The 18,539-nt window shown below is 38.4% G+C and overlaps 1 protein-coding gene across 2 annotated transcripts in view; it reads left to right on the top strand.

Annotated features, from left to right (window-relative positions):
- LOC125636249 (broad substrate specificity ATP-binding cassette transporter ABCG2) overlaps window positions 1-17,696 on the top strand; it is a 39,013-nt gene extending 21,317 nt beyond the window's left edge. Inside the window, exons 5-16 of one of the 2 annotated variants that reach the window (XM_048849112.2) lie at window positions 1,444-1,596; window positions 2,094-2,251; window positions 2,520-2,671; window positions 3,488-3,592; window positions 4,982-5,229; window positions 7,546-7,628; window positions 9,302-9,391; window positions 10,080-10,204; window positions 12,042-12,196; window positions 13,271-13,360; window positions 14,539-14,633; window positions 16,020-17,696. In XM_048849112.2, the coding sequence (XP_048705069.1) occupies window positions 1,444-1,596; window positions 2,094-2,251; window positions 2,520-2,671; window positions 3,488-3,592; window positions 4,982-5,229; window positions 7,546-7,628; window positions 9,302-9,391; window positions 10,080-10,204; window positions 12,042-12,196; window positions 13,271-13,360; window positions 14,539-14,633; window positions 16,020-16,170 (1,605 nt within the window). In that variant the 3' untranslated portion in view covers window positions 16,171-17,696. The remainder of the gene's footprint in view (window positions 1-1,443; window positions 1,597-2,093; window positions 2,252-2,519; window positions 2,672-3,487; window positions 3,593-4,981; window positions 5,230-7,545; window positions 7,629-9,301; window positions 9,392-10,079; window positions 10,205-12,041; window positions 12,197-13,270; window positions 13,361-14,538; window positions 14,634-16,019) is intronic. The other variant, XR_007356523.2, reaches the window with a different exon arrangement.
- The last annotated feature ends 843 nt before the right edge of the window (window positions 17,697-18,539 follow it).

Raw genomic sequence — 18,539 nt, 5'->3', positions numbered from 1 at the left:
TAACATCTTTTTTCCTTCCCACCATCTCCTTTTCTCTTTCAAATTCAAAATGTATTTGGCACCAGGTTTCTCTATTCCATCAGTACTGACTTGGCACTTTCTTGGTTTCCGGCTGCCTGCATGGTGTTTTCCTTTAAGCTGCTGATTCAGATCTAAGAGAGAGAATGCAGGTAGGGCCACCTAAGAACGCAGTTGTCAGGGCCACCTGAAGCCAGAATAGAGTATCAAGGAACAATGATGCATCATGTAATGGGGTCCCACAATGCATGTATTTAGTTAAACAAGTACTGATCCAAGGGAGGTAGTAGGACTGAATGTACTCACACAGAGCTCCAGTTTGCAGTTGTTTTGTCAATAACCCTTAGCCCCTGCATGTTCAAAGTGCTGCCCATACAATACCTAATAATAAATAAGTATTATTATACCCATTTCACAGAGAGGTAAACTAAGACAGGAAGGTCAGGGAGCTTGCCTGAGACCATCTAGTCAACAAGAGTTGCTAAATCCCACAAAGTGCTGAGCACTGTGACCCTGGTCCAGAAAACACTTAAACATACACTTTACTTTTTAAGCATGTGAGTGTTCATTCTGATGAAACTTGCTCATGTACTTAAAGTAAACATGGGCTAATTGCAATGGGGCCACAGTGCTCAGCATGGGGCATAATCTAGCCCCTGGTGCATTCAAACTCAGTGGTTCCTCACTCTCCACACTGGGCTCATTCCTCTTGACCATGCTGCCTACCCACTGCTCTGGTAACCTCAAGAGAGGATTCAGTTTAAATCAGCAGTTTCACAGCACTCCAAGCTTCTCACAACCTTTCTGCACTTATTAGTTTTTGCTTAGCTGTGATCTGCAGTTACCACATTTCCAAACCACAACCTCAGATATTTGAAGAAAGATTTTATTCACATCTGTAGAAAGAACTCTTTCCAGATACAGATTCTGCAGGGTGCTGAGCACTCTCAACCTCCATTAAAGACAAGAGGAGTTGAGGGCACTCTGTTTCCCACAGGTGGTGCTCAGCACCTGGGCAGGACCAAATCCAGAAACATTTTGTTGATAGGTTTTCCTTCATACAGTTGAAAATTATGTTTGAATTTTTCGCTGCGTTGCCAATGTTTAGCTGCTCTGAAAAACACGCTGGGCAGGGAAATATCTGGACAGTGTATATACACATGTATTGATATTTCTGCTTTTTGATACATGTACGATAGTCCCTTGTTGCCATAAATTGCACAAACATGCAGAGACTAATATTGAAAGCAAATATCTGATGGGATGTTCAGGTTTTGAAGATCCAGCCTATTTGATTCTAGCAGTTTTCACTGCCACACAAATGCACTCTGCATGTACAGTACACATGTAAGATGCACGTGCTAGTCCCAGAAGAGGAAAAATTAAGCCTGCAATGAACATTAAATATGTAACTTTGTTACTTAGGATGATGTGGTGATGGGAACTCTGACAGTGAGAGAAAATTTCCAGTTCTCAGCAGCACTCCGGCTCCCCACATCTGTGAAGGAACGGGAAAAGGAGGAACGAATTGACCAGATCATCAAGGAACTGGGTTTGACCAAAGTGGCAGATTCCAAGGTAAGCTGTCATATTATGATGCCCAATTAATAGCAAATATTAAATAATTTTAGATGATAAAATGGCTCCACTTTAGCAGGGGTGTTTTTGATTTAGTGGTTTATTCTAATAGCAGAAAGGCTGATAAACCCCAGCACAGCTGCCTGTTCCCATAGTATCAATGAAGATAAAGGCTCGTTACTTGTGCACCTATTCTTAAACTATCAGACACAGGACAGTAATTACAAGTAGGAGGAAAGCAGGTGACCTGAGTGTCATGAAGAAACTTAGATTTCAGGGTGAAAACTTTTAGAGGGGAGCCCTTTTTTCTGCAACGTTCAGAGTTGCACTATTCCCTTAAACAATGTCAATCCTTGAATCCATATTTGAATCCATAATCACAATATAATCACCCAGAACTCTCCCAGAAGTTAATGTGCTGTTAAATGTGTTGGATGTTTTTTGCTTGAATACTTTGAAGTCAGACAAAATGACACAAGCTGCTTGTTTTGCACTAGGTTGGCACCCAGTTTATTCGTGGGGTGTCCGGGGGAGAGAGAAAACGGACCAATATTGGAATGGAACTCATTACTGACCCTGCAGTCTTGTTCTTAGATGAACCAACTACTGGATTAGATGCCAGCACTGCCAATGCAGTCTTGCTGCTCCTGAAAAGGTGACTGCAATGGAATCACTGGGAAAGAACCAGCTTTGACAGAGATGTACTCCATAAATCTGCAGTTAAAATGTGGTTAGAATGGTTAATGTGTAGTTATTATATTGCTGGGCTTGTTTTATTCCTTTTTGTACCTTGCATTGGATTCTCCAACAACAGGTTGAACTGTGTTAATTTACTGATTTGTATTGCAAGGAATTTGAAAGAAGAAAACTCCTCAAAGAGTGCAGATATTTGATACCTCTATTATTTTCCACTTTACATTCAGGATGTCAAAGCAGGGGAAAACAATAATTTTTTCCATCCATCAGCCCCGGTACTCCATATTCAGATTGTTTGACAACCTGACATTATTGGCTGCAGGAAGAATGCTGTACCATGGCCCTGCTCAGAATGCCATTGAATACTTCAAATCTATTGGTGAGTTTTCTTCTGGAGCTTCAGTCACAACAGTGGACACTAAAAGGAACATACTTAAAATGCAGCTCTGTTTTGAAAAGTGACTTAGTAAAAATGGCTCTTGAATCATGGGATTCAATGGTTAATGTGCCTCATTGTTTCCCATACCAAAACATACTAAAGAATTGTTTTTTTTAATATAACAGTAACATTAATGCAAAGTTAAAGTTGAAAAACCAAGCACTCAGAAATTGAGAAATGCAGAGTTGAGGATGAAGGCTGAACCTTAACTGTTACCCTTTGTGCTTATTAGTAATTACTTTAAAAGTAAAAAGTAATGCAAGTTATATCACAGTATTTAGTTTTGGTTTTTTTATATGAATTGTATACTAGGCCCTGATTCAGTAAAACACTTAAGCACTTTACCCATAGATTTGTGGGTTCAATAAATCCAAACGATTAAACCTGCCATAAGGAGAAGCAGAAAAATGACTTCTCATTAAGTCTATTAGTACCAGCTGATAGGTCAGAATAGAATTAGCAACAACAGACATGCAGTTAGAATTTGGAAGGGCTCATTTGTTAGTTGTCACCTTTGGATATTTTGAATTCTTACAGCTTTCCTTTTATGGCAGCTTTGATAGGGCCAGTTGGCAATCTCCTTCCTCATGTTGATTAGCAGTTTGGGCCAGTTGGACCACATTGTGGTGTAAGTTACTACTCAACATAAGTAAGGGTATCATAGTCTGGCCGATGGCATATTACCTCAAGTGCTTTTCAACACGTTACCATCTGTAGAATGACTTGCCTGAGAGATTGAATACTGTTTCTCTGCAGGTTATGAATGTGAGCCATACAACAATCCTGCTGATTTTTTTCTGGATGTCATTAATGGAGACTCAACTGCTGTGGCAGCAAGCAAGGCTGATGATGTTGATCTAGGTATAAAACTGAAGTTCTTCATACAGTAAGAAGCTGATTTGCAGAGTGACAAAATATATTTTGGATTTATCAACTCTGGCATGAAAAAAATAATTTTCAGGTGCATCAAGTTAACAGTAATAGCTTCTTCCATACGTAAACTCAAGAGTTACTTGGACACCCACATACTGTAGATGATACTGTTCCTCTTGTGTCTATCTCTCCACCATGAAATTTCCTTTTATAAAGCCATCTCGCCATGTACAGTATGAAATGACTTGTGTGTGACATTTAATATCCATTGGTGTTCCGTGAATGGCAGTTATTACATGTGGTTCTTTTTCCTCAAACAGTAAGGACTGTTCTGCCAATGAATTCAATAGCAAAACTCCTATTGTCTTTTTCATGGAAACCAGATCCAGTGCCCTGTTGTGATACAGTAGTGTCAAAAAACAAAATAGTAAAACTCTTTGTGACTATATGCAGTAAATCTTGATATTAGCTTTGCATGTGTACTTAATGCATACAATATTTATCATGTTATTGGACTGATTTTGTTTTTCCATCTCTGCAATGGTAGCTTGTTGCTCATAAATTCACCTGAGGTAATCAATCATTAGTGTCACTTTCTTCAGTAAGTGGACCATACCTGGTTATTGTAATCACATTAACACTGCTATGGATTGTTCTACTACAACCCCATGTAGGGATTGATTCTTTTTAATCTCAACAAAATTATACAGTGCAAGGCCTGCTCTACACACAGACTATGTACAGCTATGACTATTTTAGTTAGGGATGTGATTTTTAAAAATGAAATAGCTTTATTGGTACAACTCCTCGTGTGGATGCAGTTACACTAAGTAAGTATAAAGATTACTTATATTAGTATAGTTTGTTCATCTGCACATATGGGATGAATCTAGACACAGGTATAAGCACTTTTATACCGATATAACTGCATCCACCCTCTGGGGCACTGTACCACTTTTAACTATTCCACTGTGGTTATAGCAGTACAGCTTTTGTGTGCAGACAACCCCTAACTTTTGTGAGGAAAAAGGTTATTTAAGGACTGATTGGCTGGGAGACCCTTCCTTCCATGTGGTAAATCTTTGCTACTGAAAGTAAAATTTCTCATTTGCAGGGAGTCTATTTTCCCCTTTGACAACCTGATCCAAAAGTGACATCAAGAGAAAGACTCCCATGGAGTTCAATAGGTTTTGGATCAGGCCCTATATGCACACATGCTGTAGGAGTAAAACATACCCCTTAAGAATGAAGGGACTCAATCAAGGTTGCAGAATGATCCCTACACAGTATCGGAAAAGTTCCTCAGGGAGAGGAGAATTATTTTTTTCTATTAATTCAATAAAAGGTAACTAAATATTTTTTCTCTTTAACCTGAAGATAACATTAAAGAACACATCAACCGTGATAAGACTTTGGCAGAGAAGATAGCAGAGCACTATTCCAGTTCCACCTACTACAGAGAAACGAAAGCAACATTACAGAACATTTCTTCGGAGAATAAAAAGAAAGTGAAGACAATTTTCAGACAAGTTACATATACCACTTCCTTCTTTCATCAGCTCAAGTGGGTGTCGAAACGTACATTTAAAAACTTGATAGGCAACCCTCAAGCCTCCATAGCTCAGGTAATCATAGTTAATATAACAGTTGTAAGTCTGATTTGATTTTCAGACCATTTCTATCTGAAGATGGGTTAGGCACAATTTTGCACCTGCAAATTATTGGGCCTAAAATTTGCACCTAAAATAGAGGTCAGTATCTGAAAATCTGTGCCATAAAATGCTGGGCTACATGATCCCAAATAATGAGCATGACAGGGATATGCAACAATTTATTAACTTACATTTACCATTATTTTAGGTATGTGGGGTTTGATTCTCCTCACACTTATGTCATTAACAACACAATTCTCCCAAACTGACTCACAATAAGTAGTACCTTACCCTGCAAGTAGTCCCCTGCAATCCTCCCATGCTACTCTGAGAAGCTGATTCTCAGAATCTCGTCTTCACCTCTGATCTGTGCACCTTGCAAGTCATCTGTACGCCAGGATCTGGCCCACTGCGTTCTGTTTTTTTCCCCAAGGGAAAGTAAATTAGCCAGTCTTATACAGTTAATTAGCTCTCAACACATAATTATGTCCTAGTAGCTGAGTCAAAGACAGAGATGATCTCGGTCTGATCCTGAGGTCCTTATTCCAGCAACACTCCCATTTGAATTTTATCTGAGTAATACGAGAGGGGCTCCAACCCATAATAAAAGTTGTACCTTATCACTGTCATAAATTATCTGGATTAAAAAAAAACATCTTGAGTAAAATAAAATCAATAGCAAAGGGGAAATCTGTTCAGAATCCCTCAAGTTAAAAGGCTTTGTGTGTGTGTATATCTGTATGTTGATAGTATGGATATCTCAAATAATTGCATTGCAAAAGCTTGACCTTGTGACAAGAATTATGATCTCAAGAGCTTTCTAATACTCCAGGGTGAATGGTTGTGACTTTTTTCTCACAATCTTTTGTATCTCCCAAACCTCATTAGGAATGGATTTCAAACACAGTCTATAAATTGTACACAGTTCATTAAGCCGTGTTTGCTAATCCTCTCCAAATTGGTCTTGATATGATCCTTTTTCCCCCCACTACAATTGGCTTAGTGGCTGAATTATCCCTGACATTTGGTCCTTTGGGCAGGTTCTTAGTGATATGGTACCATGTATCAAATGCTTTACAGTGTTAAGACTCATGCATCCCTCATGCTTAACCATGACTGAACTGCCTGATACCATCATTTTTGCTGAGATTTTCTTCGCTTCTTCTTAGTCTTAAGAAATTGTGACATACAGATTTAATCATTCAGATTATATCACTGAATCCACTGATAATTTTGCTATTTAACAAAAATCCAAGTTGCACGTTTCTATCTACACAGAGCCAGATTCTGATACCCTTACTTACATTTGAATAGCATTTACTCCACGAGTAGAGTGCTATTTAATGCAAAGCTGTAAGACTCTGTCCCTTAGGGTTAAATCCTGCCCTTCTTTACAGCAAAAAGGACAATCCACAAAAGCCAGCATGCTAGGTGAGGAGCTGCCTAAGCTAGCCAATGGGAGATACTGACCAGAGGGGGAAGTCCTCCCCTCTCTGGGAGATAGGCTCCTAAATCCAGGAGGCAGGGAGGTGCCTAGCTCCATTTAGCAATCCACAAATAGGCCCCCTCTACCTGGAGTCAGTCAGCTTAGCTACCTAAGGCATTTGTCGTGAGAATAAATTAGGTACCTGCTTCACACCACCCAAAAACAGCCACTGGAGGAAGTGGAGATGGTGCTACTTTCCACTTTATAATTTTCAGTCCACTGATTAGAGCACTCACTTGGGATGTGGGAGACCCACGTTCAAATCCCCCTTCTCTGCCAGAGAGCGAGAAAGGATTTGAACAGCAGTATCCTACTTCTCAGAAGAGTGCTCTAACCGCTGAACTATGGAATATTCTGAGCTGGAATCCCTCAGTCTCTCCTGCTGAAGCTGTTCCATTGTGGATTAAAAAATGAAAGTGCGATTAGGGCAGGGGAACTGGACCCAGGTAGGTTCCCTAATCACTGGGCTATTGAGTCATTTGCCGCACCCCTTTTCTGGCCTAATGATTGCTCCACTGTGCATAAATACTTAAATAGTCGTAGTCTGGGATTTAGGCATCTAAGTGCATTTGTGGATCCCACGCAGAGTTTTTGTATGCTCTAGACCTTCTCTGTCTTCCCATCTCTTATCATTCTCTATCTAGGTACCATGAGTACATTTCTTTTCCATCTGTATTCACCACCTAAATATTTTATGTGGTTTTTGCAATTTTGAACTTTTTTTTAAAAAAAGGTTCATTACAATACAAATTTAGATTGTAATTGTTCTCTCTCTTTTAATTATTTATTTTATTTTATTTCAGCTGTGTGTTACACTTTTCCTGGGACTAGTTGTAGGTGCCATTTTCTTTGGGATACAAGATGATTTTACCGGTGTGCAAAACAGGCGAGTCAACTCAGGGATTGAATATCAATGGGGCTGACAAAACCATGCTGTTACCATCATAAAATAATGAAAATTGTTGTGGCTGAAAATGAACTTTTCTTGTCTTTTGTGAGATACCATAGCGACCACTTTAGAGCAAATGCATACCTGTAAATCATAAATTACAAAATAAGCGCTGGTCCTGCCATGAGCTCTCTGTGGCTAGATCCCTCCACCTGCATGGAGCTCACTGCAGACTCGAGGCCTAAGGTCCCATTTCTGCAACCCTTACTCATGTTGTCTACTACCTTGTGCAAGTAGTCCTGGTGAAATCATTGGGGCTACTTGCATAGTAAGGTACTCGTCATTGCAAGTAAGGGGAGCAGCACTGGATCCTAAGTTTGCAGTGAAAGATTCCAGAAAATTATACAAAATATTAAAAATACACAACTGTTCATTAACCACTTCAACAATTAAACAAACAGCATCTGGAAAGACTTCCCTGAGATAAAATTCAATGGCCAAATTTTTCAGACTTTAGTTGCCTGAAGTTTGGCAACTAAAGCCCTGATTCTGCAAGCACTTATACACATGCTTAACTTTACAGAGGTGAACCTAAGGGGTCTGCTCATGTAAATGAAGTTACCTGAGTGTGTGTATGACTGGGGCCTAAATTTATATTTGGTACCTAAATAAAAGTGGCCTGATTACCAGAGGGATTGAACATCTGCAACTGTGGGAGCTGTTGTAGTCAGCACCTCTTAAAATCTGGCCATTTTTATTAAAGTGCCTCAGAATTGGTGTATGCCAAGGGCTTAAATTTGGCATCCACATTTGACAATTTTGGCCTTTCATTTTAGCAGGTAAACCCATCTCCAGTTGCTCATCATTTTCTCATATTCCATGTAGACTGAAATTTTTGGTCTCATATTTGTGCTCAGTCTGAAGGTAATTTAAACAAAATATTGAGTAAAGTCAGTCAAATCATTTTTCATTATTTGATTCTGACAAGCAACAGATGTTACCCACATATTCCAGTAATAAACACTGAACTCAGCTAGCTCAAGATTTGCTAAAGCTCCAGTCTTAGGGCCAAACCTGTTTCTGTTGAAGTTAATGGAAGTTTTACCATTAACTTAACCAGGAGTGGGATGAGTCCCTTAACTTGTTTAGTAGATCTCATGGAAACTTAAAAAATAATACAACTATGAAGAAAATTGATTTAGCAGTTTGAATGAAGATGGTTTAAAACTTTTCTACCTGTTTTCCCAAGCCTATTTTAAGGACACATTTATTCAGGATTCATGTGCTCATGACATCCCACTTAATGACACCTTGCTTCTCTGGCGATAGGTTATTAAATGTTGTAAATTAGTTGAGTAAGTCAACAAGACAAAAAAAGAATAATAAAATATACTTTGTCCATTTCTATTTTGTAAAGAAATCTTAGCTATATAAATCCCTCCGACAGATTACACCTTTAAATCTCTACTGAGAAATAAGAAAAGACAGACAATTTGTGCATGAATTATGGAGTATGTGAAGTAGCAAAGCACATATTAGTGAATGCCAGTAGTTCTTTGGAAGAGTTTAGACATGGTCTATTGTAAAAACTACTGAAAATATGTTCAAAATAATTGAATAAAGCACTAATGTAGCTGATTTTATAAGTGTAAATATTTGTTTTACCCTAGAATTGGAGCAATGTTCTTCGTGACCACCAACCAGTGTTTCAGCAGTATTTCATCTATTGAACTTTTCATTGTGGAAAAAAAGATATTTATGTAAGTAAAGCTTGATGTAACGGGTAACATTGCCTATTGTTAGCAAAGCTTATTGAACTGCTAATCTTTTTTGTTGCCCTACTAAATTGTCATCTAAATATGACAATTTAGTTATTCATACTGGTCAGATTATTCACTGCAAGTAATATTCATTGCAAACGTATTTTTTAAATCCTGTTTATGAGTTGTTTGCAAACCAATCATCATTTCTGTGTATGGTTTTGTCCATAAATGCTGATAGTTTGGATAAATACTATTTACATTGTGAGTTGTTTGTGAACTGTTCACTTCTGTTACCAGAATCATATGGAGTTGATATTAATTGGGTACTTGGAACTTTACAGGCTTTATGAGTCACAAAATGAGAGAATTACATATTTCTATACGTTAAGTGTGTTTTGATGATGTAAGATGTACACTAAAGACTATGGGCCATACTCGGAGAGGTCTGTGGACACAATTGTGTTCAGCAATAGGCATGTATATTTGCATATGTAATTATCAAAATTATAATGACATCTTATTGGTCATTGGCATGTGTAATTACAGTATGTGCACAAATGCATTCTTATTTTTCCATTTGGAATTGTATGCATAACTTATCAAAACCTGTCCATATGTGAAAATGATTTGATTGCTTTATAATTGATGTAATCTGTAATATGCTGTATATATTTCTGTGTTCTAGACATGAATATATCAGTGGGTACTACAGAGTGTCTGCATACTTCATCTCAAAGCTAATGGCTGATTTAATACCCATGAGGACTTTACCAAGCATCATCTTCACCTGTATAGTTTATTTCATGTTAGGCAAGTGCCCTATTCACAAGCTGCATTAAAACTAAAAAGAAAATTGCTTCAGTACCAACAATGCACACTCATTTTATGCCTCTGTCAATCATTTCAGGTATCCAGGAGTAGGTTGGATCAAATCTTCCTTCTTCCACTTTTAAAAAAAAAATCATTTTCTCTGTTTAAACTCCATGTACCAATATGGCATTATTTCTCTTGCTTGGTGAGTGCAATGTCATGAGATTGCCATTGGTGCTGTTATGCAATTTGCTGGACTGGGCACATTTGCAAAATTTCAAGCACACTTGTCACAGTCTGTGATATATCCCATCTGCACTTTCCTTGGAAACAGGGGTTTAAGTAGGGTGACTAGATGTTCTGATTTTATAGGGACAGTCCTGATATTTGGGTCTTTTTCTTATATAGGCACCTATTACCCCTCACCCCCGTTCTGATTTTTCACACTTGCTATCTGGTCACCATAGGTTTAAGCATCATTTATAGATGGCTCTGTCTCACTGGTTTCCATGCTGTTATCTTTTCTTTTAGAGACTTTTAATCATTCTATCACGAAATACTTTTCATTACAGTTGGCCATGCTGATAAAACCCCCCATCAAAGAAAAATGTGATTATAAAAACCTCAAGCTCCTGGAAACTGATATTAGCCTGCTCTTTTCAGTCGTTTCCCCGGGTAGTAAGGACAATTTTAAAATTGCAGACATCCATTTTAGACCATTAATGCAGTTTCAAACACCATGCTCACTACACATTTCAGGAAGGTCAGACTGAAATATTTCATGGAGCAAGAAATTCAGACAAACTGTTAGGATGTTTCAAAACTTAATAATAATAAGATGTTAGCAGACCGAGGTGCTGGAACTTGGGGTGCTGGGGGTACTGCCACACCCCCTGGCTTCAAGTGGTTTCCATTATATACAGGTTTACAGCTTAGTTCAATGGCTCTCAGCACCCCCACTATACAAATTGTTCCAGCACCATTGTTAGCAGAATGCAAGTACAGAACAAAAATCATCACTTGCTCTAGTCTGACTTTTTCCCTTAAACAAACGAGACATTATGACACTATTCGCAAAAAGAAAAGGAGTACTTGTGGCACCTTAGAGACTAATCAATTTATTTGAGCATGAGCTTTCGTGAGCTACAGCTCACTTCATCAGATGCATACCGTGGAAACTGCAGCAGACTTTATTGACACTATTAGGATATACAGAGAGAACATTTACATGGCTGTGAAACAGGGGTGGTTCAGAAACTAATGCCTAATCTACAGCCGCCAACAACCCCTGACTCATGGGAGACCTGACCCCACTGGAAACAAGTGAAATACTATTGGATGTTTATCGCATGTGAGCTACTGCTGTATGGGGTGAGGCATGAGCTGCTTCTTGTTCAGTTTTTCTGTGGTGATAACTTGAGCTCTTAGTGAATCAGGAAATCTCCTCCTTTATCTTGTTTTGGCTGAGACACATTACAGCTTTTTCTCCTTCCATTTCATTGAAAAAGTCAATTACAATCCCCAAACTCCTTCCACAAATACACACATCAGTTCTATTCTAGACAAAATCCCTAGTCTTTGTGCCCATGGGAGTCTGAACTCCTTCCCACAATCAGCAAGGCATAGGAATTTGGGACACTGATCCTTGGTCCTTGCAGCCAGTGATCCAAAATGTATGGTGTGGTGGTGAAAGGAGGGCAGATTTCCTTGAATCAGTCCTCCCACAAAATTTGTTCTCATAAGTGGGGCCAACTACATATATTAAGATAGTACACATTGACTATGGTACAAGCGCTGACAAAATTATACTGACAGCCTTCTTGTTCTGCTCCCTAAGGTTTGAAGCCAAGAGCAGATGCCTTCTTTATAATGATGTTTACTATTACGATGGTATCCTACACGGCCACTGCTATGGCGCTAGCAATTGCAACAGGACAGGATGTGGTAGCTGTAGCTAATCTACTCATGACCATCACGTTTGTTTTTATGATTGTGAGTAGCATTATTATGCTTTTATTTATTTAGATGTAAACCCAAGCAGCTGTGAAGTTCAGAGCCAGATGGCGATCTCCATTTGAATTCTGCAAAAAAAATCAAGAATCTGGGGCTTTCATGTTCCACTTTGTCCCAATACATTAACAAGAAATCAAAGTTCAGGCTTGTTTCTGAACTTCTCCAGAAATTTGGGGTTAAGGTGGGTTTTGGATCTGATGTTCTAGTTAGGGCCAAGTTTTAGTGATTAAAAATAATGGGGAAGAAGAGGGGAGGGATCATGCCAGTGGTAAGAGTGGATGTGGTGTGGTACATGATGCTCCATCTGCTCTGCAACTAGTGCATAGTTCCCTGTAGGACTGTTGCAGCCAGCATGATTTAGAGAGGACCTTAGCTGATCCAGGGCTGGGGGAGCAGAGAAGTGGCTTACAGTCACATTTCCCCTGCTCTCCTCAGCTCAGCCACAGGTAAAGCCCACAGTCCCTTAAATTATGAGACCACTAACTTACTAACCATCAACAAGGAACCCAACTATCTATTAATAGGCCACATACGAAATAGATGTGAGTTGGCTGCAAGCAGCGTGGATAGAAGCATGTCCAGTTTTCCACCCGGGGAAACACCACATTGGACAGTGATCTCAGGGCTACTTCGGGAAAGTTTTCCCTGAACACACTTAGTGTGGCTCTTCAAAAGTGCCTGTCTGCCTTGTTTTTGGTCCAGTTGCCATAAAGAAGCAAAGGCAGAGGTTGGAGAATAGAAAATACAATTTCATATTTTAAAAACCATAACTTAGCAAAAACCTGATTTGGGGTTCTCCCCTAACAACTAAAAGCATAGTACACCAGCAACCAACCTCTATTGAAATTTACTTTCATGTAAATTTCTCTGTGCTCTGACTGGAGGATATAAACCCCTTATTATCCCCCAGTGTAATACAATCAGACTTCTGTATAGCATATAGATTTAATGGGAGTTACTTGTGCACATTTGATTAGTAATGGTGACTCTGGACTGAAACACTTTCCTGTGAAATGGGACTTAGATTTTTTATTGTGTCTTTACTGTCTACAGATTTTCTCCGGGTTGTTGGTAAATCTCACAAGCATCTTGTCTTGGCTTTCCTGGCTGCAGTATTTGAGCATCCCTCGATATGGCATGACAGTAAGTGCTATGTTTTCTGGTGCATTGTGTTTAGAAACATTTGTCAAAAGGGACCATCTGAATCTGATGGGAGAAATGAATCCAGGTTTCATAGATTAGTGACCAATGGGCAAGTTTTTGAAACATACTGAAATTAAAACTTGACATGGCATACTTTAGTCAGGTATAGGGTGACCAGATAGGAAATGTGAAAAAATCGGGACAGGGAATGGGGGGTAATAGGCACCTGTATAAGAAAAAGCCTTGAATATCAGGACTGTCCCTATAAAATCAGGACATCTGGTCACCATAGTCAGGTGGCATGAGGAGTTTATGGATACAGCAGCTGAAGGTGGTTGTAAGAGGTAAAAACAACAAGTAGTCCTGTGGCACCTTAGAGACTAACACATTTATTTGGGCATAAGTTTTTGTGGGCTAGAACCTACTTCATCAGATGAACCCTAAGCTTATGCCCAAATAAATGTGTTAGTCTCTAAGGTGCCACAAGGACTCCTCGTTGTTTTTGCTGATACATAATAACACGGCTACCAGTCTGAAACCTGTAAGAGATAAGTGTCTCCTATCTGCAAGTGTTAAGAGATGTGCAGGTATTTAAATAACTATATATATATATATCTCAGTTACAACTATATTAGGATACAGTTTGCATAAAAACACTATATAAAATGAAACAGTATTGTATTACTTAAAAACAAAAGAATTTTTTCGTCTTTTAAATATTTGCTTCAATCACACAGAATATTTAGCTTTTTAAAAAAACCTGGAAGTGAATAGGTGGAATCATATAAGCAATTGCAGGAGGTGGACTTCATAAGAGTTGGATCTTTTCCATCTCTAACTACTATGATCTTATTTTTAGGAAGCTGAGTCAGTAATGCAGTTATGGTGGAAAATATGGAGTCTTTTGAAAGTGCTGGGTTAGATAGCTGCTGTATAGATGACCACTGTCATATGGGGTGCTGAATAAACTATATTCTTACATCATGTATACAACTATACTCTTACAACAAAATCAGCTATGACACTATGTTAGAAAAGATGGATTTGTCTGAGATCAGAAGCTATGATGCCATACAATTTTTGAAGATAAATTTGATTTTTAGTAAGTATCTGATCCAGTTGGTTTGTCATCGCTTTAATAGTAATTCAGTTGTTGTTTTTTTCTTTTATCTTAAAAGGCTTTGCAAATTAATGAATTTACTGATCTGAAATTATGCACTGGTATCACTAATACAAGTCAGACTGATATGAACTGCACAGAGGTTAGCCAACCGTAAGTATATGTTTTGCATTAAAATGAATTCCACTACAACACAAGATTGCAAGGTTTTTTTGAGTGCTAGAGAATTTGATGTGCATTCACCACCTACAGTAGGATTCTTTAAAGTAATATTTCTTTCGTCTTAAGAAAAAAGCATTTTTTTTTGCATTGTATGTGCTAAGATAACATGCTACAGAGGCCATGAACAAAAGAATCAGTAAAGATATTCATAGCAATATCGATATGCCTTTGTCATTTTGCATTCATTATGTCTATTAAAACAAAAACCCCACAAAACAACATCATACGACATGAAAAATAAAATTATTAATTGAAAAGAAAATGATCTCTTATCTTGGGACTTATATGATCCCCTGACCATAGTATCTGACCACCTCACAGGCTTTAATGTAGTTATCCTCACAACACCACTGTGGGGAAAGGAAATACTATTATCCCCCATTTTACAGACTGGGGAGGCACAGTGGGTATGTCTACACTGCATCTGGGAACAAGCCTCCCAGCCTGCATCTATAGACTTGTGCTAGTGGGACTCAAGCTAGCATGCTAAAATTAGCTGTGTAGAGATTGCACCTGGGTCTCCCAAGCATGGGATGGGAGGCTTGAGAGCCTGAACAAGAGTGTCAAAGCAACATCCACACAGCTAGTTTTAGCGGATTAGCGTTAGCCGGGCTTGTGCAAGTCTGTGGACCCGAACTGGAAGGCTCATTCCCAGATGGAGTGTAGACATATCCAGTGAGACTAAGGCCTGGCCTACACTGGGAAATTAGATCGGTATAACTATGTTGCTCAGGGATGTGAAAAAACCACCTTGAGTGAAGCAGTTAAACCAACTTAACCCCCGGTGTAGACAGTGCTAGGTTGATGGGTGAAATCTCCCGTCAATCTAGCTACTGCCCCCTTGGGGAAGTGGAGTACCTATGCCAATGAGAACCTCTCCTGTTGGGGTAGTTAGTGTCTTAACTGAAGTGCTTTGTGGTGCAGCTGCGTCACTGCAGCATTTTAAGTATAGATGCACCTTAAGTGACTTACCCAAAGTCACACACAAAAAAGTCTGTGGCAGAACTGGAAATTGAATTTGGGCTCCTCAGTCCCAGGCTAGCACCTTAACCATTGGACCACCCTTTTTGTGTAGTTTAAATGTGTGTAAAGTGTTGTAATCTTATCTCAAGTCAATCAAGAGGAAAAAATGGAATTTAAATCCTTGGGTTCTGGGGTCAGGAGCTCCTGACGTGAAATGTCTCCATGCATTTTTCTTAAGTCTTGGCTGCTGCCAAAATGCCTTTGTCGTCATGTGGAATTCCAGTTTAAATGAACATAACATAACAGATACCTAACAAAGGATTCACTTTTAAAAATCTCTACATATATTTTTAGGTATTGTACTGGAGAAGAATATTTGAAAACCCAAGGAATTGAGGCAACTTCCTGGGGCCTGTGGCAGAATCATGTGGCTCTTGCATGCATGACAATAATTTTCCTTACAATTTCTTATCTGAAACTGCACTTCATGAAAAAGTTATCTTAAAACAAAAGTGTAAATATACTGTAATTCACATTGTTTGAATAGTTTCATAAGTTAGAAAACTGACTTGATTTTTGTTAACAGTACTCTTTTGTATCTTTTACCTCTTGCCTCAAAATGTAACAAAGTTAACAAAAATCTTCAGCAATACTAAATATTCATTGAAATGCACTTTCTTGAAATTTACAGTATGCCTGAATTTTTTTTATTGTCATGAAATATACATAAGAGTATTCATCTCTTCATCAGACCAATTGTAAAGTCAATTCTTTACTATATGCTATTTGTTAAAATACAGAACAATTATGAAATGGTAATAATTAATGGCTCTATCCACAACGAAAAGGTTCCATGGTTGGACAAATTTTCTTAATTTTGCACATCCAGAGTGATACTATGACAAAAAAGAAAATCTATTTTTAAGGTCTTGGATCACTAATTTTATCTCTCCTATTTCCCTCCTCCACATACATTCCACCACATCGTAGTCGTGTTTGCCATGCGCCAGATTTTGCCTGGCCCTTACATGGATGCATAGTTGGTGGTGGTGAGGGGAAGGCTAAGAAGCTGCCTAACCTTTGTGTACTCTGTATAAGAACTAGGAAGAACTGTAGCCCCTGCGGTTAGTTGTGGCATGCTGGGGCGGTCTTATTCCTTGGGGTGCATAGTGCCACAAAAGGACTTGGAGGAGCAGGCAGAGGGTGAGGTTATGGCTCTGCCCCGCCTCTCGCATCTGTTTACTGGTCAGATGTAAAATCGGTTTGCATGGCTTCAGTAATGTGGAAATATGTATTGCTGAATACAAACCTTAACTATCATGCATGGGAAAATGTGCATTAAAATATACATGCCAAATATAATGCATTTTTTCTTTGCACAGTATTTCAGCTAGAAACACAGAAATTACCATACAGCAACAGACCAATAATCTACTTTGGTATCCTATTTCCATTGTGAGATTTTTTTTAAAGTAATATTTTTTGGTTATTTTTATTTGTCTTCTGGTTTCCGAGCTCTTTGGGTGAATTTGCTTCATGTTTTCAAGCTTTATTCTGTAACCATATGGGCTAGAAACTTCTTTGAAGTGAGAGCTGAAATTCTCATGTAATCTCTTGATTCCAGCTGTTGAGGGTTTAAGGAAAACACCAAGCATCACCAGACTCATGATCAAATTGTGAGAGCTGGCAACACTGTATTAATAACATACTATAGCTGTAATACATTAATATGTAGTTTCCTCAGGTAAATTAATTCTCACTTTATGTTGCATTTTAAATTTCCTTATGTCAAGTACCTCCTGTTTTTGTGTTATCTGAAGCGGTAGATGGTGTACCCTAAAGATATTCTACATTCTGTTAATTAATTTATATAACTCTGTATTTATTCTCCTTGAATGGAAGGCTTCTCAGTTCCGGTGCAAGAAATTATCTTTGTTGTCCTTAGGATTTTTTCTGTTGCAATTTTTTCTGTTGCAGCTATAGTGTGTCTTTTTAATGTGGTGACCAAAAATAAATGTGTTATTCAAAGGACGTACTATCTGGTTATGATGGTATTACAATGCTTTCTGTATTCCACTATCCATCTTAGCAGAGCTTAACATCTTAACATTTTTTCCATTGTTGTACCTCTTCAATGAGCTGCCTTCATATTTTTCACATGGTAACAATTTAAACTCCGTCACTATGTATGTGAAGTTCCCTCCAGTATGCATTACTGCCCTTGTCCATGCTGAATTCTATTTAACATTGTGTGGCCCAATTATTTAAGTGTGTTAGGTCCTTTTGAAATTGCACACAATCCTCTCTAGTCTTGACTAGCTTAAATAATTTTCTGTCAGCCACAAATTTTACTGTCTCAACATTTACGCTCTTCTAGATCATCCATAAATAAACTGGTCACCACCAGTCCTGCTACTGACTCATTTTCTCTCTGTGAAATTTGTAATATGAAATAAAATGTGTTAATAAGTTATAAAAGCATGTAAAAAGAACCCAATTCTGCAGCCCTTAGTGTTCAATTGAGGTCAGTAGGGCTGCAGGATTGTGCCCAAATGTACCTGGGAATAGTGTTAGTTTGGTTTTCATTATCACTGATGTGTTCATGTCTTTCTCAATGGTGGACAGAAAAGGTTGTGTCTGGGGCTTGAGAACATACGCATTGTCATTAGTGAAGCATTAGTAAAACACTTTTTGAAAAAACTGAAGACCCCTTTTATATGCCCATGGGTTGTAATACACTGCAGCATGGTTTCCCCTGAAGTCCTAAATGCTCGTATCCCACCATTTTTAATTTTCTTTACGGAAATCCTCCCTCCTCTTGATTTTAGGTTACTAGCAAAATAAATCAGGTCAGCTGCAGTTTTAAAATTTCCA

The sequence above is a fragment of the Caretta caretta genome, chromosome 4 (genome assembly GCF_965140235.1).
Source record: "Caretta caretta isolate rCarCar2 chromosome 4, rCarCar1.hap1, whole genome shotgun sequence".
Lineage (NCBI taxonomy): Eukaryota > Metazoa > Chordata > Testudines > Cheloniidae > Caretta > Caretta caretta.
Note: the sequence above shows the minus strand (reverse complement) of the source record. Positions and strands in the feature narration are given on the sequence as shown.